The sequence below is a fragment of the Tachyglossus aculeatus genome, chromosome 1 (assembly GCF_015852505.1).
Source record: "Tachyglossus aculeatus isolate mTacAcu1 chromosome 1, mTacAcu1.pri, whole genome shotgun sequence".
In the NCBI taxonomy this organism is placed as follows: Eukaryota; Metazoa; Chordata; class Mammalia; order Monotremata; family Tachyglossidae; genus Tachyglossus; species Tachyglossus aculeatus.
Window position 1 is genome coordinate 108,549,588 of NC_052066.1, and position 27,660 is coordinate 108,577,247.

At 47.9% G+C, this 27,660-nt stretch overlaps 1 protein-coding gene across 1 annotated transcript; it reads left to right on the top strand.

Annotated features, from left to right (window-relative positions):
- The first annotated feature begins 1,378 nt into the window (after positions 1-1,378).
- Positions 1,379-27,318, top strand: LOC119926109 (GDNF-inducible zinc finger protein 1-like). The gene is made up of 7 exons (XM_038744461.1): positions 1,379-1,399; positions 7,250-8,575; positions 13,882-14,769; positions 17,760-17,854; positions 20,413-20,580; positions 23,055-23,212; positions 26,717-27,318. The coding sequence occupies exons 2-7, from the start codon at positions 7,251-7,253 to the stop codon at positions 26,957-26,959; spliced, it is 2,877 nt and encodes a 958-aa protein (XP_038600389.1). The 5' UTR covers positions 1,379-1,399; position 7,250; the 3' UTR covers positions 26,960-27,318.
- The last annotated feature ends 342 nt before the right edge of the window (positions 27,319-27,660 follow it).

A 27,660-nucleotide genomic window follows, 5' to 3' on the forward strand; every position in this document is an offset into this window, starting at 1 on the left:
CTTCAGGAAGCCTTCCCAGACTGAGCGCCCCCTTTTCCTCTCTTCCTCCTCCCCTCCCCATTGCCCCCCTCCCTCTGCCCAACCCCTTTCCCCTCTCCACAGCAATTGTGTAATCTGTACATATTTATTACTCTATTTTATTAATGATGTGTATATAGCTATAATCTTATTTACTTCAATGGTATTGACGCCTGTCTACTTGTTTTGTTTTGTTGTCTGTCTCCCCCTTCTAGACTGTGAGCCTGTCATTGGGTAGGGACCGTCCCTCTATGTTGCCGATTTGTAATTTCCAAGCGCTTAGTCCGGTGCTCTGCACACAGTAAGCGCTCAACAAATACGACCGAATGAATGAAGCCGAGGTTGGACAGCGTTTCCAGGAGAAGGTTGGACACAGTGCACGTCCCACAGCCTGAGGTCCAGAGCAGCGCTCAGAACGGTGCTCAGCTTTTAGAACGGTGCTTTGCACATAGTAAGCGCTTAATAAATGCCATCAAAAAAAAAAATGTGAAGTGACTTGTCCAAGGTCACACAGCAGCCAAGTGGAGTCTTTTAGACTGTGAGCCCAGGCCTTCCCAGACTGAGCCCCTTCCTTTCTCTCCCCCTCGTCCCCCTCTCCATCCCCCCCTTCCCACCTCCTTCCCTTCCCCACAGCACCTGTATATATGTATATATGCTTGTACATATTTATTACTCTATTTATTTATTTTATTTGTACATATCTATCCTATTTATTTTATTTTGTTAGTATGTTTGGTTTTGTTCTCTGTCTCCCCCTTTTAGACTGTGAGCCCACTGTTGGGTAGGGACTGTCTCTATATGTTGCCAATTTGTACTTCCCAAGCGCTTAGTACAGTGCTCTGCACATAGTACGCGCTCAATAAATACGATTGATGATGATGACAGTCTATGTTGCCAACTTGTACTTCCCAAGCGCTTAGTGCAGTGCTCTGCACACAGTAAGTGCTCAATAAATACGATTGATTGAAGTGGAGGAGTTGGGATTCGAGCCTAGGTGGTCTGCCTCGTGCTGTACTGTGATCCCAAGTACTCTCATTTACCGTCCGCGCCTCTTTCGGGGCGGCAGGGCGGGCCGGCGCGTCATCGCCGGAGGACGAGCGCGGCCGTCGGGTGGCCCCGGTCCGTGACGTGTGCGGGGCGGCCATCGCCGGCTAAGCCCGGCCTTCCTCCCTCTCTCTCCCGTCCCGTCCCCTCGGCCCCCTCCGCACAGGCCGCGGAACGAGCGGCCGACAGCTGGCAGCTCCGCCCCCTTCCCGGGCGGGGGGAGGGACGGGAGGGAGCGGCAGCCAATGAGCTGTGAGCGTGGAGGGGACCCCCCCACCCCTCTCTCCCTCCCTCCCTCCCTCCCTCCGGCCTGGTCCAGGCGGATAGGCGGCATCGGGTGAGTGGCTTCGGCTCGGGAGCCTCTCCCTTCCCTTACCCCTTCCTTCCTCTGCCCCTCCTTTCCCCTCCCCACCTCTCTCTTCCTCGCCCCGCCCTCCCCTTTCTTCCCTTGCCCCTCCTTTTCCTTTCCCCTCCCTCCCTTCTCCTTTCCCCTCCCTCCCTTCTCCTTTCCCCTCCCTCCCTTCCCCTGCCCTCCCCACCCCTCCCTCCTTTGCCCTTCCCTCCTTTCCCCTCCCTCCCTTCCCCTGCCTTCCTTCCTCTCCCTTCCCCTGCCTTCCTTCCTCTCCCTTCCCCTGCCTTCTCTTCCTCTCCCTTCCCCTTCCCTCCCCACCCCTCCCTTGCCCTTCCCTCCTTTCCCCTCCCTCCCTTCCCTTCCTCTCCCTTCCCCTGCCCTCCCCACCCCCCCTCCTTTACCCTTCCCTCCTTTTACCTGTCCTCTCTTCCCCTGCCCTCCCCTCCCCTCCTTGCCCCCTACCCCCTCTTCCCCGCCCCTCCCTCCTTTCCCCTCCCCTGCCCTCTCTTCTCCGGCCCTCCCCTCCCTTCTCATTCATTCATTCAGTCGTATTTATTGAGCGCTTAGTGTGTGCAGAGCACTGTACTAAGCGCTTGGGAAGCACAAGTTGGCAACATATAAAGACGGTCCCTTTCCAACAACGGGTTCACAGTCTAGAAGGGGGAGACAGACAACAAAACAAAACCCTTCCCCTCCCTCCTCCCTTCTCCCTCCCTTCCCCTCCCCTCCCTTCCCCTCCCCTCCCCTCCCCTCCCCCTCCCCTCCCTTCCCCTCCCCTCCCCTTCCCCTCCCCTTCTCCTCCCTTCCCCTCCCCTCCCCTTCCCCTCCCCTCCCCTTCCCCTCCCCTTCCCCTCCCTTCCCCTCCCTTCCCCTCCCCTCTCTTCCTCACCCCTCCCTCCCCTTCCTTCCCCTGCCCTTCCTCCCCGCTCCCCGTCCCCCCCCATCCGTCCCCCCCATCCCCCAAGGTTGTTGGGAGTCAGTTGAGAAGCAGCGTGGCCTAGTGGAAAGAGCCCAGGCTTGAGAGTCAGAGGTCACAGGTTCTAATCCCAACTCCGCCACTTGTCAGCTGGGTGACCTTGGGCAAGACATTTCACTTCTCTGAGCCTCAATTACCTCATCTATAAAATGGGGATTAAGACTGTGAGCCCCATGTGGGACAACCTGATGACCTTGTATCTACCCCTGTGCTTAGAAGAGTGCTTGGCACATAGCGCTTAACAAATGCCATTATTATTGTTGTCCGACTGTTTGAGAGGTTCCACCTACTACCCCTTTCTTTACCCCTGGGTGGGGTCCCCTCCAACTGCCTCCTAACCTTTTCCATCGGAGTCTCCCTCCCCCTGCACGCTTGTCATGCTGGGAGTCTCCTCCCTCCTCCCCACCACCCAGTGGGAGTTTAGGTCACAGCCCAGTAAAGTTAATAGGATGGCTGCATCACCCTACTGAGGGCCGAGGGGTTTAGTTGGATATTCAACCGCTCACTCTCCACTCGTTCCTTCCCCTCTGCCTTCAAACATGCCCATGTCTCTCCCATCCTAAAAAAAACCCTCTCTTGACCCCACCTCACCTTCTTGTTATCGCCCCATCTCCCTCCTACCATTCCTTTCCAAACTCTTTGAGTGAGTTATCTACATGTGCTGCCTCAAATTCCTCAACACCAACTCTCTCCTAGACCCCCTCCAATCTGGCTTCCATCCCCTACATTCCACGGAAACTGCCCTCTGAAAGGTCACCAATGACTTCCTGCTTGCCAAATCCAAAGGCTCATACTCTATCCTAATCATCCTCGACCTCTCACCTGCCTTTGACACCGTGGACCACCCCCTTCTCCTCAACACGCTATCCAACCTTTACAGACTCCGTCCTCTCCTGGTTCTCCTCTTATCTCTCCAGTCGTTCATTCTCAGTCTCTTTTGCAGGCTCCCCCTCCCCCTCCCATCCCCTTACCGTAGGGGTTCCTCAAGGTTCAGTTCTTGGTCCCCTTCTGTTCTCGATTTACACTCACTCCCTTGGTGACCTCATTCGCTCCCATGGCTTCAACTATCATCTCTACGCTGATGACACCCAGATCTACATCTCTGCCCCTGCTCTCTCTCCCTCCCTCCAGGCTCGCATCTCCTCCTGCCTTCAGGACATCTCCATCTGGATGTCTGCCCGCCACCTAAAACTCAACATGTCCAAGACTGAACTCCTTGTCTTCCCTCCCAAACCCTGCCCTCTCCCTGACTTTCCCATCACTTGACGGCAATACCATCCTTCCCGTCTCACAAGCCCGCAACCTTGGTGTCATCGTCGACTCCGCTCTCTCGTTCACCCCTCACATCCAAGCCGTCACCAAAACCTGCCGGTCTCACCTCCGCAACATTGCCAAGATCCGCCCTTTCCTCTCCATCCAAACTGCTACCCTGCTCGTTCAAGCTCTCATCCTATCCCGTCTGGATTACTGTATCTGCCTCCTCTCCAATTTCCCATCCTCCTGCCTCTCCCCACTTCAATCCATACTTCACGCCACTGCCCGGATTGTCTTTGTCCAGAAACGCTCTGGGCATGTTACTCCCCTCCTCAAAAATCTCCAGTGGCTACCCATCAACCTACGCATCAGGCAGAAACTCCTCACCCTCGGCTTCAAGGCTGTCCATCCCCTCGCCCCCTCCTACCTCACCTCCCTTCTCTCCTTCTACAGCTCAGCCTATACCCTCTGCTCCTCTGCCGCTAACTCCTCACCGTGCCTCGTTCTCGCCTGTCCCGCCGTCGACCCCCAGCCCACGTCATCCCCCTGGCCTGGAATGCCCTCCCTCCCCACATCCGCCAAGCTAGCTCTTTTCCTCCCTTCAAGGCCCTACTGAGAGCTCACCTCCTCCAGGAGGCCTTCCCAGACTGAGCCCCTCCTTCCTCTTCCCCTCCTCCACCTCTCCATCCCCCCTGCCTTACCTCCTTCCTTCCCCACAGCACCTGTATATATGTATATATGTTTGTACGTATTTATTACTCTACTTATTTTACTTGTACATATTTATTCTACTTATTTTATTTTGTTAATATGTTTTGTTTTGTTCTCTGTCTCCCCCTTCTAGACTGTGAGCCCACTGTTGGGTTGGGACCATCTCTATATGTTGCCAGCTTGTATTTCCCAAGCGCTTAGTACAGTGCTCTGCACACAGTAAGCGCTCAATAAATACGATTGAATGAATCAATGAATGAATATTCCCATTTTATGTTTTACGGTGTATTAGCTTTCTGACAATAGGGTGGGTACTTTCTAGTAGTAATAGTGTTGATTAAGGACTTACTCTATGCAGAGCATTGTACAAAGCATAGGGAAAGGATACAGAAGTGGGACTTAAACACTGGCCCTTGTGGGGGAGGGGGTGCTCACAGGAATTAGTTCTCTAACTGCGTTGGAGTAGGGTTTCCCAAAGGAGGTGGGGCTTGGAATGAAGTCTTCTAGACTGTGAGCCCACTGTTGGGTAGGGACCATCTCTATATGTTGCCAACTTGTACTTCCCAAGTGCTTAGTACAGTGCTCTGCACACAGTAAGCGCTCAATAAATATGAATGAATGAATGAAGTAGATGGAGGCAGGAAAGGATGCTAAAGATAAGGTGGCCAAAGAGAGCAGGCCTGTGCAGAGGTTTTTTTGAGCTAAATGTCACTTCTCATCTTCAAGGCAGAGTTTTCAAGCAGGGATCAATATCCTCTTTGGAGAACTTTAAAGAAACCAAGTGACTGTAGTATGGCAGCAACATTTCTGTTTAGCTCCCTGATAAGCCCCGCCCTCCAGTCTCCCCTAAAAGTGTAATCAGAGTTGGTAGACACTTCGCATTGCACAGAAACTCCTTTCCTCACTGCTTTCCTACTACAACCCAGCATGCTCACTTTGCTTCTCTAATGCCAATCAACTCACTGTACCTTGATCTCAATCTCACCACCAACTCCTCACCCACATCCTGCCTCCAGCCTGGAACTCCTGCCCTCTTCATATCTGACAGACCATCACTCTGTCCACTTTCAAAGTCTTTTAAAATCACATCTCCTCGAAGACACCATCCCTGACTAAGCCCTGGTTTCCTGTACCCACCTGCGTTCAGCATTGCCCTTGCACTTGGATGTGCACTCTGTATTCACCACACAGCACTTCTGTACGTGTCTGTAATTTATTTATATTAGTGTCTGTCTCCCCCTCTAGAATGTAAGCTCACTGTGGGCAGGGAATATGTCTGTTTTTTTGTACTCACCGAAGCATTTAGTACAATGCTCCACACACAGTAAGTGCTCAGGAAGTAGCACTGATTGATTGCACTAGTAAACACTGAGTAAATACCATTGATTAATTGAGCTCCTGCCTCTCCTGGGAACTCAACAAAAGCAGTAAGACCCAGTGGAAAGAGCATGGGCTTGGGAGTCTGACTTGCTGTGTGACCTTGCGCAAGTCACTTAACTTCTTTGTGCCTCAGTTACCTCATCTGTGAAAGGGGGATGGAATCCTCTCCCCTCCAATTTAGACTGTGAGCCACATGTGGGACAGGGACTGCATCCAACCTGATAAATGTGTATGTACCCCAGCGCTTAGAAGAGTGCCTGACACAGGGTAACTACCTGGACTGCTAATCTAATCCACTGGGCTGTGCCTTCCTGGGTTTGAATCCCATCCTTGTTGTCCTTGTTTTCAGCACTTAGTACAGTGCCTGGCACAGAGTAAGTGTTTGACAGATACCATTAAAAAAAAATACCGTGAACAACAATAGTGCCCCACAGATCCAGAAACATGAACTCCAAGGATCTGGTGGTCATAGCCATTGCAAGAATAGATTCTTCTCACATCTGGTCCTACCATCTGTAATTGATTTGAATGTCTATTTCCTCCACATGACTTTAAGATCCTTGAGGGCAGGGATCATGTCTACCAACTCTGTTGTTTTGTACTTTCCCGAGTGCTTAGCGCTCTGCATACGGATGTTTGCTTTGGTTTTTCTTTAAACATTTGATTTCAGTATCTCTTCGGGTAATTTGGTTGGCCAGAGAAATTTACTACAACCATAAGATGACTCCACTGGCCTGTTTTCATCAGTAATAATTGTTGGTGCCAGTAATGTTGACAGCAGTCTGTCCACTTTACTCCTCCTCGTCAGTGGAATTCAGCAGGGCTCTGGCAGTAATGTGTAGTTTTGTCTGATGTTATATGCCTGTGGTTTCAAAGGTGAAATAAGGACTTTGAAAAAGGCCCTGCCACTGTCCTGCTTATGTAGACTTGAGCAAGTCACTTCTCCATGCCTCATTTTCTTCATCTGCAAAATGGGGATTCAATACCTGTTCTTCCGCCCCATAATTGTTATTATTATTTGGCTTTTTGATATGTGGACAGAAGCCAGAATGCCCTGCTACTCTGGGGGACGAGGATTGCAAGTGCAGGGGGGGTAAACTGTCCCATCCCCTCTTGGTCCCATTGAATGCTGAAGGGGCTTCAACCAGCCAGACGTCAGGGCTTTTTCAGCATAGTCCAGAATTGTTGCTTTGGGGAGCACCTCTGCAGGTAAGCTCCTGCTTTCCCAAGGGCTTAATACTGTGCTCTGCACCCACAAAGTGCTCAGTGAACACCATTGATGGATTGGGTGTGAAAACATTTCCTGTCCTCCTCCTTAGCTTTGACCTTTATCTACCAAAGCCCCCCAGGTACAGCTCATATCCTGGTGGCCAAAGACTAGACTTTTGTTTATGCCAGGGAATTTTCTGAGGATTTCCATGCTAGGAAGCCCAAAGCAAAGGGAAAGTAACCAAGGTGGCTCTGAATGCCTTTATACCTTATTGTACTAGTTTATTGTGTTTGTTTTCTTCCAGGATGGAGAAAAAGAAAATACTGATGAAATCCAAAGTTGCTTCTTCCAACCTCCTGAGTACCTTGCATTCCCTGTATCAGTTTGGCCACTTCTGTGATGTAACAGTCCACACGGTGCATCTCGGCATCCAGGAAGAGTTTCCCGTTCACAGGGCGGTCCTGGCTGCCTCAAGCAACTACTTCAAGGGGCTCTTTCTCAGAGATGAGATGGCGGACGTTAAAAGGCAGACCGTCGTTTTGGATGATATCTACACAGAAGAGTTCACCTCCTTTTTGGAATTTGTCTACACCGCCAAGATGGAGATTGAGCCCGAGAAACTGCAGCGGATGCGGGAGGTGGCCGAGAGACTGGAATGCAAGGATCTTCTTGACATTTGTGAGGAGGTGAAGGCAGAAGGTGAAATGGGAGGCCTGGATCTAAGTGTGCACTGGAAAACTAAGGTGTGTGAAAATGAGGCACCCTGGGCCCATCACCCCCAGGCCGAGCTGGCCTTGGGGAGCGGTTCTTCCCCTGTCGTCGTGACGCCTGTGAAGAGGCAGCTGTGGGAGGGGCGGAAATGTGGGCCGGTGTTAGTCAGCGGTAAGCCCCCCGAGGGCCAGGCAGGGGGAGGCCAGGCAGGGGGCCCCGACCAAGCCGACCCAGTCGGCATGGACAGGAAGACGGGGAGGACCCGGGGAGTTCAAACCGGACCAGCCTGGAGCGACTCTCCGCGGGCCACCAGCTCGCTGGAGAAGAGGGGTCCCCTCCCGCAGCTCTGCCCCGAGGCAGACCCTGGAGATACCCGGTTAGTCATCAGAAAGGTGCAGTTGGGCCCAGAGGGTGGCAAGACCCCGGGCGAGGGCGGCAAGACCCCAGGCGAGGCCGGTGGCCCTGGCCCCCTGCCCGGCCCCCACCCAGCCCCATCAGAGGCCTATGCCTGTGAAAAGTGCAACCGGTCCTTTCATTTCATGAAGTCGTACCAGGCCCACATGGAGGCAGAGCATGGGATCCACGTGGTCGTCAAGTACAGCTGCAACCTGTGCCTCCAGCTCTTCTCCAACCGGCAGAACCTCCTGCAGCACCGGCTCACCGTCCACAGTGACCAGCGGCGCTTCCCTTGCGCCATCTGTGGCAAGAGGTTCAAACGCCGGAAGGACATCAGTGACCACATCCGCAGGGTGCACGAAAAGAAAAGGACCCCGCAGGCCTGCCCCTATTGCGACAAGCTCATCAGCTCCAAGTGTGGCCTGACAGTCCATATCCGGACCCACACGGGTGAGAAGCCCTATAAGTGTGGATACTGCCCCGCCTGCTTTGCTCAGCGATCTGCGTACAACACCCACGTGAGGTACAGCCCTTTCTCTGCTGGCCACCATCGCCCCGACGACCGTTGGGGCCATGCTCGCTCCCCTTGCGCGTGGGTAATAATAATAATGATGGTATTTTTTAAGCGCTTATTATGTGCAAGGTACTGTATAAAGCACTGGGGTGGATATGAGCTAATCAGGTTGGACACAGTCCCTGTCCCATGTGGGGCTCACAGTCTCAATCCCCCTTTTACAGATGAGGTTACTGAGGCATACAGAAGTGAAGTGACTTGCCCAAGGTCACACAGCAGGCAAGTGGGCAGAGCTGGGATTAGAACCCATGACCTTCTGACTCCCAGGCCCATGCTTTTTCCACTACGCCATGCTGCTTTCAGGATGGGAGGGGGAATCCCTGGGCCAGCCCACCCAGCAGGTGAAAGTCTTCCTCAAACCATCAACCTTGGGCTGCAAGCCTGTACAACATAGCTTGTCCTGGGTTCTTGCCTTACCCTTCTACATGGCCTCTGTCCTTGGATTATTTCTTTTAATGGTGTCTGTGAAGTGTTTGTTAGGTATATAGGCCCTGTACTAAACACTGGGGCAGATACAAGCTAATAATAATAATAGTATTAAGCATTTACTATGTGCCAAGCACTGTTCTAAGCACTGGTTAGGTTGGAAACAGTCCATGCCCCACATGGGGCTCACAGTCTTAATCCCCATTTTACAGAAAAGGTAACTATGGTATAAAAAGGTGAAGTGACTTGCCCAAGGTCACACAGCAAATGAGTGGTGGAGCCAAGAGAAGAACTCAGGTCCTCTGACTCAGGCCTGAGATCGTTCCCCTAGGCCATGCTGCTTCCCAAGGCTTTGGGAAGAATTTGGATTTGGACCCTTTAAGCACTTGATGTTCACTCCACCCTCAGCCTCAGAGCACTCACATACATATCTGTCTACATATCCGTCATTTATTTTAAGGTCTGCCTCCCCCTAGACTGTAAGCTCCTTGTGGGCAAGGAATGTGTATACCAACTCTATTCTCATGTACTCTAACACTGAACTAAGGCTCAGCCTGCAGTAAGGCTCAATAAATACCATTGATTGATTGATTCTGAGTCGCCCGCAGATTAGGAAAGCACTTGAGAAAATACAATAGAATGAGTAGCCCTGAACCCAACCCTCGGGGAGGCAGACTGGTAGGGACAATCAATCAGTCAATGGTATTTATTGAGCACTTACTATGTACAGAACTCTGTACCAAGTGTTTGGGACAGTACAGTACAACCAAGTTGTCAGACATGTTCTCTGCCCACAAGGAGCTTACCGTCTAGAGGAGAAGCAGCAAATACAGAACTCCAAGTGGTTGTGAGTCAGGAAGTGCCATAAAACATGCGCAGGGAATGTGTCTACCAACTATGTTATATTGTACCTCCCAAGCACTTAGTACAGTGCGCTGCACACAGTAAGCACCCATTAAGGACAATTGATGATTAATTGATTGATAAAATTGCTGAGGAGGCAGTAGAGTGTATGATCTGGGGCAAAGAAAAATTCAGTGGGGAAAACATCCCAGAACAGGTAGGACTTTGGAAGGGCTTTGAAGGTAGGGAGTTTGAATAAGGGGTGGACTTCTTTGTATGAGAAGGGGTCAGAGGCTGGAGAGATGAGGTGGAGGCGTGGTGGGTAGGTTAGCTTGGGAGGCATGAAGAGTGTGAGCTGGAGTGCAGTGAGGGAAGAGACTGGAGAGGTAGTCTTAGTAAGAGGGTGTCTAGGCACTTTTTGTGTGGGAAAACTGTGGAGGTGAGAGATGGATGTGGTCCCTGGCTTTCCAGGAGGTCTCGCAATCTCAAAATCAGGTAGTGGTAGACAATAGTAGGTAAGATGTATTAGTATCAGTACAAAGCCACTACAAAGTACAGAATCACTGTGTCAGGCAATCAATCAATAGTATTTATTGAGTGCCTACTGTGTGCAGAGCACCATACTAAATGCCTGGGAGAGGACAATACAGCAAAAAACCAAACATATTCACTGCTTACAATGAGCTTACGATCTAGAGCGTAAATAAATGCATTACAGATATGTATAAAAGTCCAACAGATCCAGTAGTGCAATGGAACTTTGGGTCTCAGGGTGCGACCACCCAGGCCATCGAGAGTCCTGGCACATTCCAAGGCTTTATAATTAGTAGAGTCCACCCGCTGCCACTGCTTAAATCCCCTGTGGCTCCAAGTGGCGAGGGCTTGAAAAGGGTACAGGCTCCAGGTGTCACGGAGGATAGTGGGCAGGGGTGACCGCTGGGGTTTTTTTGTTGCTGTTGTTTTTATGGTGTTTAAGCATTTACAATGTGCCAGACCCTGTTCTAAGCGCTGGTTATATACAAGGCCATCAGATTGGACCCAGTCCCTGTCCCATTCTTACAGTCTTAATCCTCATTTTACAGATGAGGGTACTAAATCCCAGAGAAGTGAAGTGACTTAACTCAAGGTCATACAGCAGATGAATGGTGGAGCCGGGATTATAACCCAGGTCCTTCTGATTCCCAGGCCCGTGCTCTGTCCACTAGGCCACACTACTCGGCCATCCCGCCAAGAGGGAAATAACAACAATAATAATAATAATAATGATAATAATGATAGCATTTATTAAGCACTTACTATGTGTAAGGCACTGTTCTAAGCACTGGGGAGGTTACAGGGTGATCAGGTTGTCCCACATGGGGCTCACAGTTTTAATCCCCATTTTCCAGATGAGGTAACAGGCACAGAGAAGTTAAGTGACTTGCCCAAAGTCACACAGCTGGCAATTGGTGGAGCCAGGATTTGAACCCATGACCTCTGACTCCAAAGCCTGTGCTCTTTCCACTGAGCCATGATGGGACGTGTGTGTGCGTGCATGCGTGCTGAACCCGAGGAGTAAGAGGTGTTCCCCAAATATGAGTGCGACACTTGATGGAAGCCTTTGAGTCAGAAGTCAGGAGGTTTCGCACGAGGCCAAGGAGAATGGGTAACCATTGGAGAGTTTTGAAGAGTAGGGGGGATGTGTGCAGAGCAACATTTCAAAAAAATATCTGGGCAGTGGAGTGAAGAATGGACTGAAGAGGGGAGAGAGTTCATGAGGGGGAGGAGGCTGATGAAGGAGTCAAGCTGGCATGTGACAAAATGTTTGGTCCCACGTGGCAGCCATATGGTTGGAGGGGAAGGAGTGGGTTCTGGAACATTGCAGAGTAAAAACTGACAGGCCTCAGAGACAGACTGACTGTAGGGGTTGAAAGAGAGGGAGGGTCAAGGATAGTGCTAAGGCTAACTTGGGCTTTAGAGATAGGGAGAATGGTGATGTCAACTGTGATAGGAAAGAGAAGTAGAGGAAGGCATTTAGGAGGGAAGGTGAGAAGTTCGGTTTGGGGTATATTGAGGTTGAGATGCTGGCGGGAACATCTGGTTAGGCTGGACGTCCATGTCCTGGAGGCAGGAGGGGATGTGAGATTGACGCAGAAGTGAAAACTCTGGCCTAGGGAGGTAGATGGAGGAGTCTTCTGCATGGAGGTGGAAGGTGAAGCTGTGGAAGTGGAGGAGGTCCCCAAAAGAATGAGTGTAAATTTGAAAGAGAAGGGGATCCAGACTTGAGTTTTGGGCGCTGGTAGGCAGAGGAGGAGCCAACGGAAGAGACCGAGAAGGATCAGCTAGGGGTAAGAGGGGAACGGGGAAAGAACTGTGTCAGGAAATCCAGGGAACAGATAACATTTCCAAGAGGAGGAAGAGGTCCACATGTTGTAGGCAGCCAAGAGGATGCATCTGGGTCCATCCTAATGCTAATCCTGGAGTCCATGCTGGGAAGCAGTGTGGCCTAGTGGAAAGAGAAAGGGCCTGGTAGTCAGATGGAGTCTGGCTTCTATCCCGGCTCTGCCACTTGTCAGTGTGTGAGCTTGGGCAAGGCTCTTCTCTTCTCTGTACTTCAGTTACTTCATCTGTAAAATGGGGATAAAGACTGCGAGCCCCACCTAGGACATGGATGGTGTCCAGCTTTGTATATAACCCAGTGCTTAGTACAGTGCCTGGCACATAATAAGCACATAACAACAACCATTAAAAAAAATCTGTTGGATTTGGCAAGAAGAACCTCATTGGTGACTTTGGAGTGAGTGGTCTCAGTGGAGTGAAAGGGGCAGAATCTGGTTTGTAGAATACTAGTAGTAGCAGTAGAATTTTAGTGCTGTAATAAGCAATGGGAAAGAGTTCATGGGTAGTAATTACACACAGTCCCTTGAGGATAAGGGAAGGATGAGGAGATGGGTGGCAGACAAATAATAATAATAATTTTAGTATTTGTTAACTACTGCATGGCAAGTACAATACTCAGCACCGGTGTACGTACAAGATAATCAGGCCGGACACAGTCCCTGTCCCAATGGGGCTCACAGTCTTAAGTAGAAGAGAGAGCGGGTGTTGAGGTGATGAAAACCGAAAAAACCCATAAAAGATAAGGACAGATACACAGAGTAGAAATGAAGAAGTAGTGGTGCAGAGTGGCTGAAGGGGCGGCAGAGTTTTGGACTCCTCACGGCCCGGAATCCATCAGTGGCAGCGATCATGGTATCCATCATGGAATCCATCATGGTAACAGCGATAGCCACAGCTGCCACAGACACCCAAGGCACCACGTGGAGTGGAGGCTCATGCTGTCACTGCTTCTGGCCTCCCTTCCTGCCATGGATGTGCATGGCTGGCAGGGAACAAAGCCCCGGATGTTGAGGGCTAACTCTGTCGTATTGTGCTCTCCCAAGTGCTTAGTACAGTGCTCTGCACACAGTAAGCATTCAGTAAATATGATTGATTGATACTGGTGAGGCAGCAGGGCTGTTCAGTGGTTGGGGACACTTGTCGAGAACAAGAGAGGGTGAAGAAAGGAGTTGGAGATCAGGAGATGGGGGCAGCAGGTTTGGAGAACTGTATCAAGGAGTCTAGGCAGGAATGGGACAAGGGTGAGGGGACGATAGCTCGGGGATGCAGTGGGCTCCAAAGAAAGTTTTTGGTTTTCTTAGTAGGATGTGAAGCCTTTGACCTCTCATCTAAAGGTGATTTCCCCAGACACCAAAATTAAAAAAAATAAAGGTGGTGGGAAGGAGGACTCCACTTCTGTTTCAAAGAATGCTTTTTCATGTGTGAGGATTTGTCGTCTCTAGACTGTAAACTCGATGTGGTCAGGGAATGTGTCTGGTTATTGTTATATCATAGTCTCCTAAGTACTTAGTGTACTAAGTACTTTGTGTGCTCTGCACGCAGTAGGAGCTCAGTGAATACAAATGAATGAATTCTCTGATTACATTTGGGGTTTTTTTCCCCCACAGAAAAATACATGAATCCGGACAAGACAGGAAACCTGTGCCAGTCTACTGGATGGTGGTACCACCTCCAGGCAGATCAGAGAGCACCGACTATGAGATTGCCGTCACCAAAGAAACGTGGGCTCAAACATCAGACACCACGTCACAAACAAAGACAAGAGGCAAAGACAACTTGGACTACGAAATGAAAGCCGGCCATTCGTCCACTTCCAAAGTAGACTGTAGGCATGATGGAAAAGACCAAAAGGACGAAGATGATGATGATGAAACAGAAGCCAGTCAAGGAGAGGGAGACAATGACGAAGACCAAGGAACGAGTGAGAAGGGTGAAGGGGAGGAAGACTACAACGTACAATATCCTGAATCTGGGCTGGAGGACAGCCTGGAGAAAGAGGAGGTTTGCACGGATGATGACTCGTCAAATGATAAAGAGACAGTACTTGAGATGGAAGAAGCAAAAAAGTCAACTTACGTGATAACCTGTGATAAATGCAACCAGCAGTTCATCTCCCGGAAAAAATACGTGGATCACTGCAAGGATGTGCATCAGTCTCTCCCCGGGAAAGTGTACCAGTGCGAGATCTGCAGCAAATCATTCGCCAGCTACAACAGCTGGAAGGAACATCGGGCCTGCGTACACACAGAAGAGAGGCAGTTTGCCTGCACCCTCTGTAATGCCACTTTTAAGCGGAAGCGAGATGTCAGGACGCACTACATGCGGAAGCACGAGGGAAGAGTCAAACGGCCCCTCTGTTCTGTCTGCGGAAAGATTTTGAGCTCTAGGACAGCACTGGTGTTTCATATGAGGACTCACACTGGAGAGAAACCTTATGAGTGTGGGGTTTGTCACTCCAAATTTGCCCAACCCTCCCAACTTAAGATTCATACCAGGTTAGCCTATCCCCGGGCCACTTCATGCCCCTGGTTCGGCCATTTTGGCTTGTTTCCCCCTTCTGAATGTTCTCCTCGCCCAGATTTCGGTCTGCCTTTACCCTACCCATCAAATTTCTAGTAATAATAATAATAATGTGGTATTTGTTAAGCACTTACTATATACCAGGCATTATACTAGGCGCTGGGGTGGATACAAGCAAATTGGATTGGACACCGCCCAGTCTCAATCCCCATTGTACAGATGAGGTAGCTGAGTCTCAGAGAAGTGAAGTGACTTCCCCAAGGCCACACAACAGACAAGTGGCAGAGCTGGGATTCCTAGTAATACAGAAATAGGAATGGCTTTTTAGGTCTGGAATCAGAAATGGACTTTTCATTCTTTATCTTGCTTAAGGTGATACATTTTGCAAAACAAAATCTTTATTTTGTTCAACAAAACAAAGCAAAAAAATCATGAATATTAGTCTAACGCTTACTTAAATCATCAAAGCGACCAGCTTTAAAGTCGCCTTTTTTCATGGTAGTTTTTAAGCACTTACTATGTCCCAGGAACTGTACTGAACACTGAGGTAGATACAAAATAATTGGGTTGGACACAGTCCCTATCCCACATAGGGCTCACAGTCTTAATCCCCATTTTCCAGGTGAGGAAACTGAGGCACAGAGAAGTGAAGTGACTTGCACAAGGTGACATTGCAGATAAGTGGCAGAGCCGGGTTTAGAACCCAGGTCCTCTGACTCAGATCTGTGCTCTACCCACTAAGCCATGCTGCTTCTTAAGTAGAACATTTGCCTGGGATACCTGTAAATACTATGCCATCTATTCCGTGAGTTACTACACGCATTGTCTCCCGATTTCTACAAGTGGAGATTATGTAAAATGAATAATTAGGAAGCTTTAAAAGATGATGCTTCAGGTTTCTTATATCTTGCCAGTTAAATTAAGGTGGCAAGTGTTAAATGAAAGGTTTTTTTATGTCAAAAGAACTTTGGGAGAGGAAGAAGGGATGCTGTGTTTAGAAAGGAAGAAAAGTAATATTTTGGTTTCTCATTCTCAATAGAGAATGTGGATATACAGGTTATATCCCACCCATCTCCCACCCTGCCATATATAATTTTTTGTTCTAATGGTATTTGTTAAGCACTTACTATGTGCCAGGCACTATACTAAGCACTGGGCTAGATACAACGTACTCAGGTTGGACATGGTGTCCCACAAGGGGTTCATACTCAGTCCCCATTTTACAGATGAGATCACTGAAGCACAGAGAAGTGAAGCGACAGGCTCAAGGTTCCACAGCAGGCAAGTGGTGGAGCTGGGATTCGAATCCAGGTCCTTTTCCTCTGAACCTCTTCCCCAGTGTCTTGGAAGGGAGCAGAGCAGGGGGCATCGTTGGCCCCACAGGGAGCAATGGCTGCCATACTCCTGGCAGAGTTTCAGGAAGCCTGTCACCCCCAACCCCCTCCCAAGAGGGTGGACTTGACCCTCCTCGCCTCTGATGATCAGCAGGCAACTGCTACTTCGGCAGGGGGAGGAGATAGAGACCCTCCCATGGTCATCCTTCAGACCCAGACAAAGCATTCGTGGGTTGATGCTGTTGAAGACAGGGAGAACCTAGCTGGGAAAGAACGCTTACTGACAACGGCGGGGCAGAGGAGGAGGGAGACGGAATGTGCCCTAGGGTGCTTTGGGCTGGCATCTCCTTGAGGGGAAGTACCTTATCTGCTCCAGAAAGGTTCCTACATTAGCAGATTGGGTCTAAGGCTAGTTCAGTCAGTCAGTCATATTTATTGAGCACTTACTGTGTGCAAAGCACTGTACTAAGTGCTTGGTAGAGTACAGTATAACAATATAACAGACACATTCCCTTTCTGCCATGAGCTTACAGTCTAGAGGGGAAGATGGACGTTAATATAAATAAATAAATTATGGATAGATACATAAGTGCTGTGGCGCTGGGATGGGGATGAATGAAGAGGGCAAGTCATTGCAACGCAGAAGAGAATTTGAGGAGAGGAAATGAGGGCTTTGTTGGGGAAGGCCTCTTGGAGGAGATGTACTTTCAGTTCAGCTTTGAAGGTGGGGAGAGTAATTGACTGATAAGGCTTTGAAGGAAGGGGTTCTCCTAATGTGGGCACATCTGTGTGCTTTTCCCTGCATCATCAGAAGGGCCTCTGTGTGTGGGATGCTTAGCTCCCCGGCACCGGTACAAGTATATTTCCTTGACCTTCCCTCTGATGGTCATCTGTCCAAATGGTGGAACCCTGACTTGCACAAACCTCAGAAAATAATAGGGGAGATTCCATTTCTGCCTCATGGGTTATTCTGTGAAGTGGGGGGATTTGTCCAGAAACTTGACTAGCTGAACACTCTGGGCTGTGACTCCCCAATGGTCCCTTGTCCTTTTTTATTTAAGCTTTGAGCAGCAGCATGGCCTAAGAGAAAGAACACACGTCTTGGAGCCAGAGGGCCTGGGTTCTAGTTCTGGCTTTGCCATTTGCCTGCTGTGTGATCTTGGGCAAGTCACTTCACTTCTCTGGGCCTCTGTTTCCTCATCTGTAAAGTTGAGAATCAATACCTATTCTCCCTCCTACTCAGAACCCTCTGTGAGACAGGGACACTGTGTCCAACTTGATCATCTTACATCTACCCTAGCATTTAGTACAGTGCTTGAAACGTACTCAGAGCTTAACACCACAATCATTATGATGATCATTTTAAATAATGGACTATTCAATCATATTTACTGAGCACTTACTGTGTTTAGAGCACTGTACTAAGCACTTGGAAAGTACAATTCGGTAACAGAGACAATCCCTACCCATCAACAGGCTCCCATTTTAGAAGACTATCCCCACTTGCCTCTCTTTGGACACGTAACCAATGAGGACCCATGCATTTAGTTCGAAAAGTCAAAGTGAGATCGCTTGAGGGTTTCTCACTTCAGTATTGACACTTATTGCTCATCTCTGTTTACTGAATGCAGGTCTCATACCGGAGAAAAGCCATATATTTGTGAAGACTGTGGGGCCTGCTTTGCAGATAAAGGCAAATTAACAGGTCACAAGAGGACTCACACAGGTGTGTATCTACTACCATAGGGCTGATTATTCATCAGCATCAGGCACAGAGCCACCACTTACCTGTTTCCATGTAATTATCCCTCTGCAAATGCAGATGATTGACAGGACTAAATGCTGCTAGCTCTGCAGACTCATGGCCTGCCGGATGACATGGCTTCCCAGATAGAACAACCTGTGCTGCTGCTAGGTAAACCGGCAGTCAGATCCTCTTTAAAGTAGTAATAATTCCATTTTCATAACTTCTGTGTGTGTTTGTTTCATGGTATTTGTTAAGCGCTGACTATGTGCCAGGCACCATACTTAGCACTGGGATGGATACAAGCAAATCAGGTTGGTCATAGTCCCTGTCACCACATGGGGCTCACAGTTTTAATCCCCATTTTACAGATGAGGTAACTGAGGCACAGAGAAGCTAAGAAACTTGCACAAGGTCACATAGCAGACAAGTGGCAGAGTTGGGATTAGAACCCAGATCCTTCTGACTCCTAGGCCTGGGCTTTATCTAATAGGCCACGCTGCTTCTCAGCATGGAGCTGAAGATGATGATATAATAGTAATAATAGTTGTTAAATGTATATTATGTGTCAAGCACTGTTCTAAGGACTGGGCTTGGACACGGTCCCTGTCCCACGAGGGGCTCACAGTCTAAGTAGGAGGGAGAGCCGGTATTGAATCCCCATGTACAGTTAAGGAAACTGAAGCCCAGAGAAGTGAAGTGACTTGTCCAAGGTCACGTTGCAGGCGTGTGTTAGTGCCGGTATTTAGAAACCAGGTCCTCTCCCTCCCGGCCTGTGTCCTTTCTACCGGGCCACGAGAAATGCTTCCTCTTCGTTACTCATCCAGTCTCCCTTTTGGACAAATGACAAATTATTTTTTGCACCTCCAAGACAGGAAGCAAGCTTGCGGAAGCTGCCTGAGGTCAGAGTCCTTTGGTGGCCTAGCCAGGCCTGAAGACTCCTCTGAGCAGATCCAGGACTTGGACTTCCAAGAGCGGCATTTACTGGGAATGTAACTGAGGAAACCAAGTCGTGTGTGGCTCAAAGACACATGCTTCTCATGCCGGTTTCGGGGGAGTGCTAGTGTGTATTAAAGTTTTTGATCCGGAGGCAAAGTCTTTTGGCTAGTCCCATTTTGGCCACTATAATATTGACTAATGAAAGCTTGAGTCCACTTTGCAAAGAGGTTGGATGAAATCCTTTGGGAATGAATTCCTTAAAAAGCTTTGGACCGGAGCTCTGGGCAAGTGACTCGTCCTGCGCTTCCGTTTCCCCGTCTTTAGAACTGGGATCACTGCCTTACCCGGCTTCCTTTCTTACACAGTTGTGGTGGCAAATACTATGAGGCAGCATTGCCTGGAAGTCAGAAGGACCTTGGTTCTAATCCCAGCTCCACCACTTGTCTGCTGTTTGACCTTGGGCAAGTCACTTCACTTGTATGTACCTCAGTTCCCTCATCTGTAAAATGGGGATTAAGACTGTGAGCCCTAAGTGGGACAGGGATTATGTCCAACCCGAATACTTGTGTCTACCCCAGCGCTTAGTGTCTGGCACATAGTGAACGCTTTTAACAAATACCATTTAAAAAGCTGCATATCTCTGAGCATACTTATCAATCAGTGGTATTTATTTGAGAATTTACTCTATGCAGAGCACCATATTAGTATGGTGCTTGGGAGAGAGCACAATACAACAGCGTTGGTAAACCTGTTCCCTTCCCACAGTGAGTTTACAGTCTAGAGGGGGAGACCATTAATATAAATAAATGATTATATTATTAGGTCCTAGTATTATCAATCAATCAATGGTATTACTGAGCACTTACTATATGCAGAGAACTGTACTAAGTGCTTGGGAGTACAGTACAACAGAATTAGCAGACAAGTTCCTCAGCCATAACGAGTTTACAGTATATTATATTATGCTTAGCTTCTGGAAAATAGGTACCATGTAATAGGCATATCGTTGAGTAGTCAACTTAATAACAAAATATTATCTTGATACTGGTGGGAATAGTATCTAGACTTCAAGCTTCTTCTGAGCAGGGATCTAGTTTACCAACTGTCATATTGCAATCCTCCCAAATGCTTTGTAAAGCACTCTGCATGCTTTAAGCGCTCAACAAATTCCATAGGATGTGATTATGGAAAGTGAACGAAGCAAAACTCGACATTTCCATCCCATTGAAATTAGGTAGATATCAGTGTTTTGTCAGACAGAGACAGGGAAAAAATATCCAGTCATGACGTTTTCTTTCCTAGGTTTTCATTTAAATTTCAACTTGCCCCAAGGGGAAATCATTGTGTCAGCCTGGGTATCAATCAAGCAAAGCCTTTAGACTGTAGCAGGAACAGAGAATGATGGAGAGAATTTTGCAACAGGGATGGGGTAATTGGGGAACTCGCACAGTCCAGAAGCTTAGGGAAAAAGTTGTCAGAAGCTATTTTGAAGGAAAGCGGTGGAAAGAGGTGACATATCTAGCCAGGCCAATGGGGTGAATGTGGGGAAATCATCAGCATTGCACAGATTGAGTCATCATGACTGCGTTGTCTCTTTTTAGGAGAACGCCTCTTTAAATGTGATGTATGTGGGAAGCATTTTGCCACCAACGAATATCTAAAATGCCACAAGCGGTGTCATCTGGGAGCCAAGCCATACAAGTGTGATGTGTGTGGGAAGACATTTGGACTGAGAGCCTCTTTAGCCCAACATAGCAATGTCCATGCAGGTAAAGACAACTGCCGGGAATAAAGTAACTCTGGTGATCTTAGCAGATACACTCACTGATATTGAAGAGAGGTATTTGTTTTTGTTGTTGTTGTTTTTAATGGTCTTTATTGAGCACCTACTATGTGCCAGGCACTGTACTAAGCACTGGGGTACAGACAGTTTAATCAAGTTGAACACAGTTCATGTCCCACATGGGGCTCACAGCTTTGAAGTGATTAGCTTCAGTGGAACAAACATCTTTCCCTTTCCGTTCTGATGCCCAGGCCCATGCTCTATGAACTAGGCCATATTGCTATCTTTCCTCTGCCCATCACAGAGGTCATAAGGTACTTAACAGCTACAGTTTTAAATGAAAGGCTTTAATTATGGCTGTGTGACCTTGGACAAGTCACTTTAACTTATTTGGGCCCAGTTACCTTATCTGTAAAATGGGGAAGATGTGAGCCCCATGTGGGACAGGGACTGTGTCCAACCTGATTTAACTCGTATCTACCCCAGTGCGTGGAACAGTGTTTGGCACATGGTATGCGCTTAACAAGTACAATAGTAATAATTATTATTAAAAATTGTTTCCACCTCAGAGCTGGAATAGGAAAAGGAGGAGTGGGCTTTGAGTAGAGGATGGCAGGGATGGAGAATTAGGAGGACACCTGCTCCCTGACCTGGGCTCCAGGTAGAGGGACAGATAGATACTGGAGCATGTTCCTTCCATTTCTGAATGACCCCATTGGCCTGGGTGGGGTTAGATTGATCTCTCCCAAGTGCTAAGTACAGTGTTCTGTACCTAGTAAGTGCTCAATAACTTCCATTGATGATAACGACTGGATTCCCAAATGGGGATCCCATCATTCCGAGCCTCTGGGGCTGTGGAGTTGGGCACAGAGAGGCTCCAGGAGGGAGTGTGGGCCAGACTCACAGACATGGGAGAAGGCAGGTGGAGGAGGAGAGGAGGCCCCGCACACAGGGTTGAATGGTAAAAGGTTCAAACCCCACTTTGAACCTGCAGATTTCCCCATTTTACATAGGCACACAGGATTAGAATCAGGAGACTGAGTTTTATTCGCCGCCATTCTGCTGATCCCTTCTTCTTTTTTTTTTCTCCCCCAGGGGTATTTGTTAAGAACTTACAGTATGCCAGGTACTGTACTAAGTGTTAGGGTAGATACAAGTTTGTCAGGTTGGACACAGGTCTTGTCCCAAATAGGGCTCACAGTCTTAATCCCCATTTTATTCATTCATTCAATCGTATTTGTTGAGCACTTACTGTGTGCAGAGCACTGTACTAAACACTTGGGAAGTACAATTCAGCAAAAAATAGAGACAATCCCTGCCCACAACAGGCTCATAGTCTAGAAGTGGGGAGACAGACATCAAAACAAGTAAGTAGGCAACGGAAGCATTAATAATCGTGGTATTTGTAAAGCGCTTACTATATACCAGGCACCATTATAAGTGCTGTTGTGGGTACAAGCTAATTGGTTTGGACCAAGTCCCTGTCCCACCTGGGGCTCACAGTCTTAATACCCACTTTACAAATGAGGTAACTGAGGCACAGAGTAGTGAAATGACTTGCCCAAGGTCACAAGGCAGACAAGAGGTGGAGCTGGGAGTAGAACCCAGGTCCTTCTGAGTCCCAGTAGGATTTTTTTGTTGTTGTTGTTTCAAGTGCTGTAATTTAAAATGCATGTTGTGTTGAAAAAGCAGCCACAAAACTGTATTGTATTTTGCTGTGTTCAACTGTGTAATGTAAACCTAATAATTTTGTCATGGTTTTTCAGTTTTGCATATTTGCTTTACTTTTGTGCTGCTGATCTTTTTTTACTGACTTTGTAAGATTTGTTTTATCAAAGCAATTATGTGGTGACTTGCCCCATCATGAATTATTTAAGATTTTTATAGGTTTTCTACTCTATCCACCAGGCCACGCTATTTCTCTATTCCCGGCTTCCATCCCTCATGAGTGACAAAATAAAGGGTCAGATGAAAAACAATTTGAAAAGATCTTGTTCTCTGGACCACTATCAGAACCATTTAGCATCTAGTTCCAGGAACTTGTGGGCTGGTAGCCAGCTGATGTTGTCCCGGATTTCCCAAAAAGCAGCATGGCGTAGTGGATAGAGCACAGGCCTGGGAGTTAGAAGGTCATGAGTTCTAATTTCAGCTCCACCACTTGTCTGTTGTATGACCTTGTGTAAGTCACTTCACTTTTCTATGTAAACTATAAACTCAACTGTAAAACTTGGATTGAGACTGTGAGCCCCATGTGGGACAGGACTGTGCCCAACCCAATTTGCTATATCCAACCCAGTGCTTAGTACAGTGCCTGGTACATAGTAAGAGCTCAACAAATACCACAATTATTATTAGTAATAGTAGTGGTAGTAGAGTTTTCCACTTTGCTTCAGGCAGCTCTTGTCTTGGGATTTGGGTGTTGAAGGACGTTATCTCATCGGCTTTGGCTTCTGATTTCAGAGACTCGCCCCTATTTCTGTGAGCAGTGTGGGAAGAAATTCACTCAGCAAGGAGCCCTGAGACGGCACCAACGCATTCACACAGGAGAAAAACCATACAAGTGTCGGGCTTGTGAGCGAACCTTTACGGACATGTCTACGCTGAGGAGACATGTGTCGGTACGTGAAATCCCTGAAGCCTAAGTTGAGTGTTCATTTGGTTGAGTTTTAAATGGGCAGTTATTCCAAATGGGATTTAACCACCCTGACCCCTAACCTTCACTCTCATAATACCTAATCTTCTAGTGTGCTGTAATCCACAGCTGCTAGTGTTTGTTCTCAGAAGCCCAAGGGGACAGAGAGCACATTTCCTGCTGGTCAGAGTGTCCGTAAGATGAAGGGGACAAACCAGGGAGGGGTCACAGTGGAGAGGGGGTGCTTACGGCTCTGGTGGGCTTGGGGGTGCCTAAATGATAATAATGATAATTAATCAGTGGTATTTATTGAACACTTAACTATGTGCAAAGAATTGAACTAAGCACCTGGGAGAGAACCATACAACAGTTAGTAGATACTTCTAGACTGTAAGTTCACTATGGGTAGGGACTGTGTCTGTTGTTATATCGTACACACCCAAGAGCTTAGTACAGTGCTCTACACACAAACTGACTGATTGACTGCAACGACCTTCCCGTCTAGAGGGAGAGACAGACATTTAATATAAATAAGTAATTTACAGATTCATACATAAGTGTTGTGGGGTTGAGGGTGGGGTGAATACCAAGTGCCCAAAGGATACACATCTGTCACCTGTCGTTCAGGGATGGGTTTGTTCAGTAATTGGGAAGGGGTGGGGGGGAGAGAGAGAGAGAGAACAGAAAGCCTGAGTTTTATATAAAATGTATTCTGCGAGGCGAATTGAATCATTTAATTGATTAGGCACAATGAATTGAGCTTCCCTTTCAGGAGGAATGTAATCAATTAGCAATATTTGAGCTTCCCTAACGGGAGGAACACAATCATATGTTAACGGCACGTGGGTGAGGTGGCTAGCTCTCACCCATGTGCACTTCCCACTCAGGACGAATCCACTTACTTTCCCACATGGGAAGAATCCACTTACTTTCCCACACTGGATGAATCCATTACATTACCCGCGCACGTGGTGGGCGGCTAGGTCTCACCATGTTCTCTCCCTACATGGGAGGAATCCAGTTATGATTCCCATCCACAGCGGGGCACCTGGGTCCCACCCACTAGACACTCACCCGTTCCACGGCCCTTGCCTCAGTGTGTTGGTTCTGGTTGCAGAGCGGGCATCTGGCCTTCTGGACAGAGAAAGACACGTGGGCCGCTGCTGCTTGCGCTTGTACTTCCCAAGCGCTTAGTACAGTGCTCTGCACATAGTAAGCGCTCAATAAATACGATTGATGATGATGATGATGCTACTGCAGCAGCTGCTCCTCCTGCTACTGCATGTCTTGGTGTTCTGCCTCCGAAGGTCAGAGGCGACAGTTATTTATCACCTGTGCTCCTAGGCCATTCCAGCTTTCGGCCTCAGTTTATCCAATCTCTGCCCTCCCCCCTCCTCCATACCTAATTTGATTGGCACGGGGGTGAGGGACACCTTCTGTATTCCCAGCTTGGGCTGTCAATCTAGCAGTTTTGGTTGCGGGGGCGGTATCCCACCCTCACTTCCGAGTTCCACCTGCTGGCTCAGGTGATTGCAAGATAGCATTTGACCTTGAGATGGCCGGTACCCCAGGGTCACCTTGGGACAACTCTGCATAGGTAACGTAAAAGGAAGAGGGAGTCAGAGAAAAGGGAGTTTAATTGGGGAAGGCCTCTTGGAGGAGCTGTGACCTCAGTAAGGTTTTGAAGGTGAGGAGAGAATCGGTCTGGCATATATGTAGGGGGAGGGAGTTGCTGGCCAGAGGGAGTGTGTGGGAAAGGGGTCAATGGTAAGATAGGCGAGACTGGGGCACAGTGAGCAAGCTGGCCCATAGTAGGAGATCAGTCAGTTTGGTGTGATAGAAGAGGGTGAGCTGATTGTGACCTCTAAAGCCAGTGGTAAGAATTTACTGTTTGATACAGAGGTGAACAGGAAACCATTGGAGGGTTCTTGAGGAGTGGAGAAGCAATGTGTCCTAGTGGTTAGAACACAGGCCTAGGAGTCTGAAGGACCTGGATTCTAATCCCGGCTCCTCCACTTGTCTTCTGTGTGACCTTGGGCAATTCATTTCACTTCTGTGCCCCAGTAACCCCTTCCGTAAAATGGGGATTACGACTGCGAGCCACAGTGCCTAGCACATAGTAAGTGCTTAACAAATACCTTAAAGAAAAATAAGAGTGGGATCATGATTTACAACAGCTCCCCTCTAGACTGTAAATTCACTGTGGACAGGGAACAGGTTTACCAACTCTGTTATGGCGTACACTCCCAAATGTTTAGTACAGTGCTCTGCACACAGTAACAGCTTAATAAATGTGACTGATTGATTGATTGATCCTCTTTATTAAAGCAACCTGCTGGCCTCTGGTAGATTGTGCACCAAAACCATGTGCCTTTTATAGCCAAAGAAATCTAAACTCTCAAATGCTTCCCAAACTCTTCCTTTCAGTTCCCAGCCCATCAAATAAAGAATCCTTCATTATGAGCAACTTCCTCCTTTGTTTTGATGAAGTAATGTGGGATCCTCTCCTCAAGGAAATTTCTGTTTTGACTTTTGATGTAAACAATTCTAATTCCCCCACCTTGTTGATAGCACTGGAACATTTTCCTTGAGAAATCGCTCAATAAATATGATTAAATGAATACAACTGCCTTGTGACCATCTGCTATAGAAACCACTGGAGTCATGGAGTGAACCAAGAGTTTCGCCGAAGGTGTCGTTGTCCTTGGCAATTGCGCATGGCCCCCGTCCATAATAATAATAATAATAGTGGCATTTATTAAGTGCTTACTATGTGCAAAACACTGTTCTAAGCATTGGGGGGATACAAGGTGATCAGGTTGTCCCACGAGGGGCTCACAGTCAACCCCCATTTCACAGATGAGGTAACTGAGGCCCAGAGAAGTTAAGTGACTTGCCCAAGGTCACACAGCTGACAATTGGTGGAGCCGGGATTTGAACCCACGACCACTGACTCCAAAGCCCGTGCTCTTTCCACTGAGCCATGCTGCTTCTCTTGCCAACTCTCCCCCAAAATTATGATGATGATGGCATTTGTTAAGCGCTTACTATGTGCAAAGCACTGTTCTAAGCGCTGGGGGGAAGATACAAGGTGATCAGGTTGTCCCACGTGGGGCTCACAGTCTTAATCCCCATTTTACAGATAAGGTAACAGGCTCAGAGAAGTTAAGTGACTTGCCCAAGGTCACACAGCAGACATGTGGCGGAGCCAGCATTAGAACCCATGACCTCTGACTCCCAAGCCTGTGCTCTTTCCACTGAGCCGTGCTTCTTCTCTGTGCACCCAAACACCCACACAAACCCGCCCAGGTGCTATCTGGTCCTGCCTCTCAGCCAAACACATACATCCTATAGTCAAACCTCTGAGACTAATAGGAATTTCTGGGATATTTCTCTTTGGGAGAGCCTGATAAGTTCAGATGGAATCTGCAAGAATCGTTTCCTGAAAGCATTTGTTGATCCTTGTGTTTTTTCCCCCGATTTATCCTAGGTTCACGACCGGAATGCACACTGGAGGAGTTTCTTGATAGACCTCACTACCAAGAAAGACCATAACTGGTCAAAAATTGAAACCTTAACTGACGTGTGTACAAGCGAGGAACCCATGCCCGAAATCTGGTCAGTAGACCAAGGTAGACTTTATAAGCCAGAAAATGCAGTTGTCAAAACACCTGAAGCTAGGGCCCCTAACCATGTTTGCCATCCCCATGACCCTCCTCTGGTTTTCTTGTAATGCAAAAATCCTGAAAATAAAGTACAATCTTTTGATGAAAAATGAATTTACACAATTTGAAATCAAAGTTCCATTCCAAAGCTTCAGTCAGGCATCTGTTGGAAATAGTATCATCCACAGAGATGAGTTTTGGGGACAGATTTTAGTCTCTGGTCCTCTTTACAGTTTGAATTTATTACATTAACCAACAACAATCCTTGTTTATTAAACTATATGCACCAATTCTATAAACTACTGTCCTTATGCTTCTACTATGTTAAATTTTAGGAATGAAGAGCTCTGCTGGATCAGTTACCCAATACTAATTTATTTGTACGTATTTTTTTGGCAACTGTATCTAGAAACCTGATAAATCCAGAAACAGGAACTTTACTGTATAATGCTAGAGTTTGAAACTTTTCCTAATTACAAATATAAGTATGCACTATATTTCACAACTCTGTGTCATACCTTTATTCATGCTCAGCGTGGCTCAGTGGAAAGAGCCCGGGATTTGGAGTCAGAGGTCAGGGGTTCAAATCCTGGCTCCGCCAATTGTCAGCTGTGTGACTTTGGGCAAGCCACTTAACTTCTCTGTGCCTCAGTTACCTCATCTGTGAAACGGAGATTAAGACTGTGAGCCCCCTGTGGGACAACCTGATCACTTTGTAACCTCCCCAGCTCTTAGAACAGTGCTTTGCACATAGTAAGCACTTAATAAA

Bases quoted from the DNA above. Each gene is read 5' to 3' on its own strand.
- LOC119926109 (XM_038744461.1), top strand. From the start codon at position 7,251: ATGGAGAAAAAGAAAATACTGATGAAATCCAAAGTTGCTTCTTCCAAC. The intron at 8,576-13,881 runs GTACAGCCCTTT...TTTCCCCCACAG, and splicing joins GCGTACAACACCCACGTGAG to AAAAATACATGAATCCGGAC. The intron at 14,770-17,759 runs GTTAGCCTATCC...TACTGAATGCAG, and splicing joins CAACTTAAGATTCATACCAG to GTCTCATACCGGAGAAAAGC.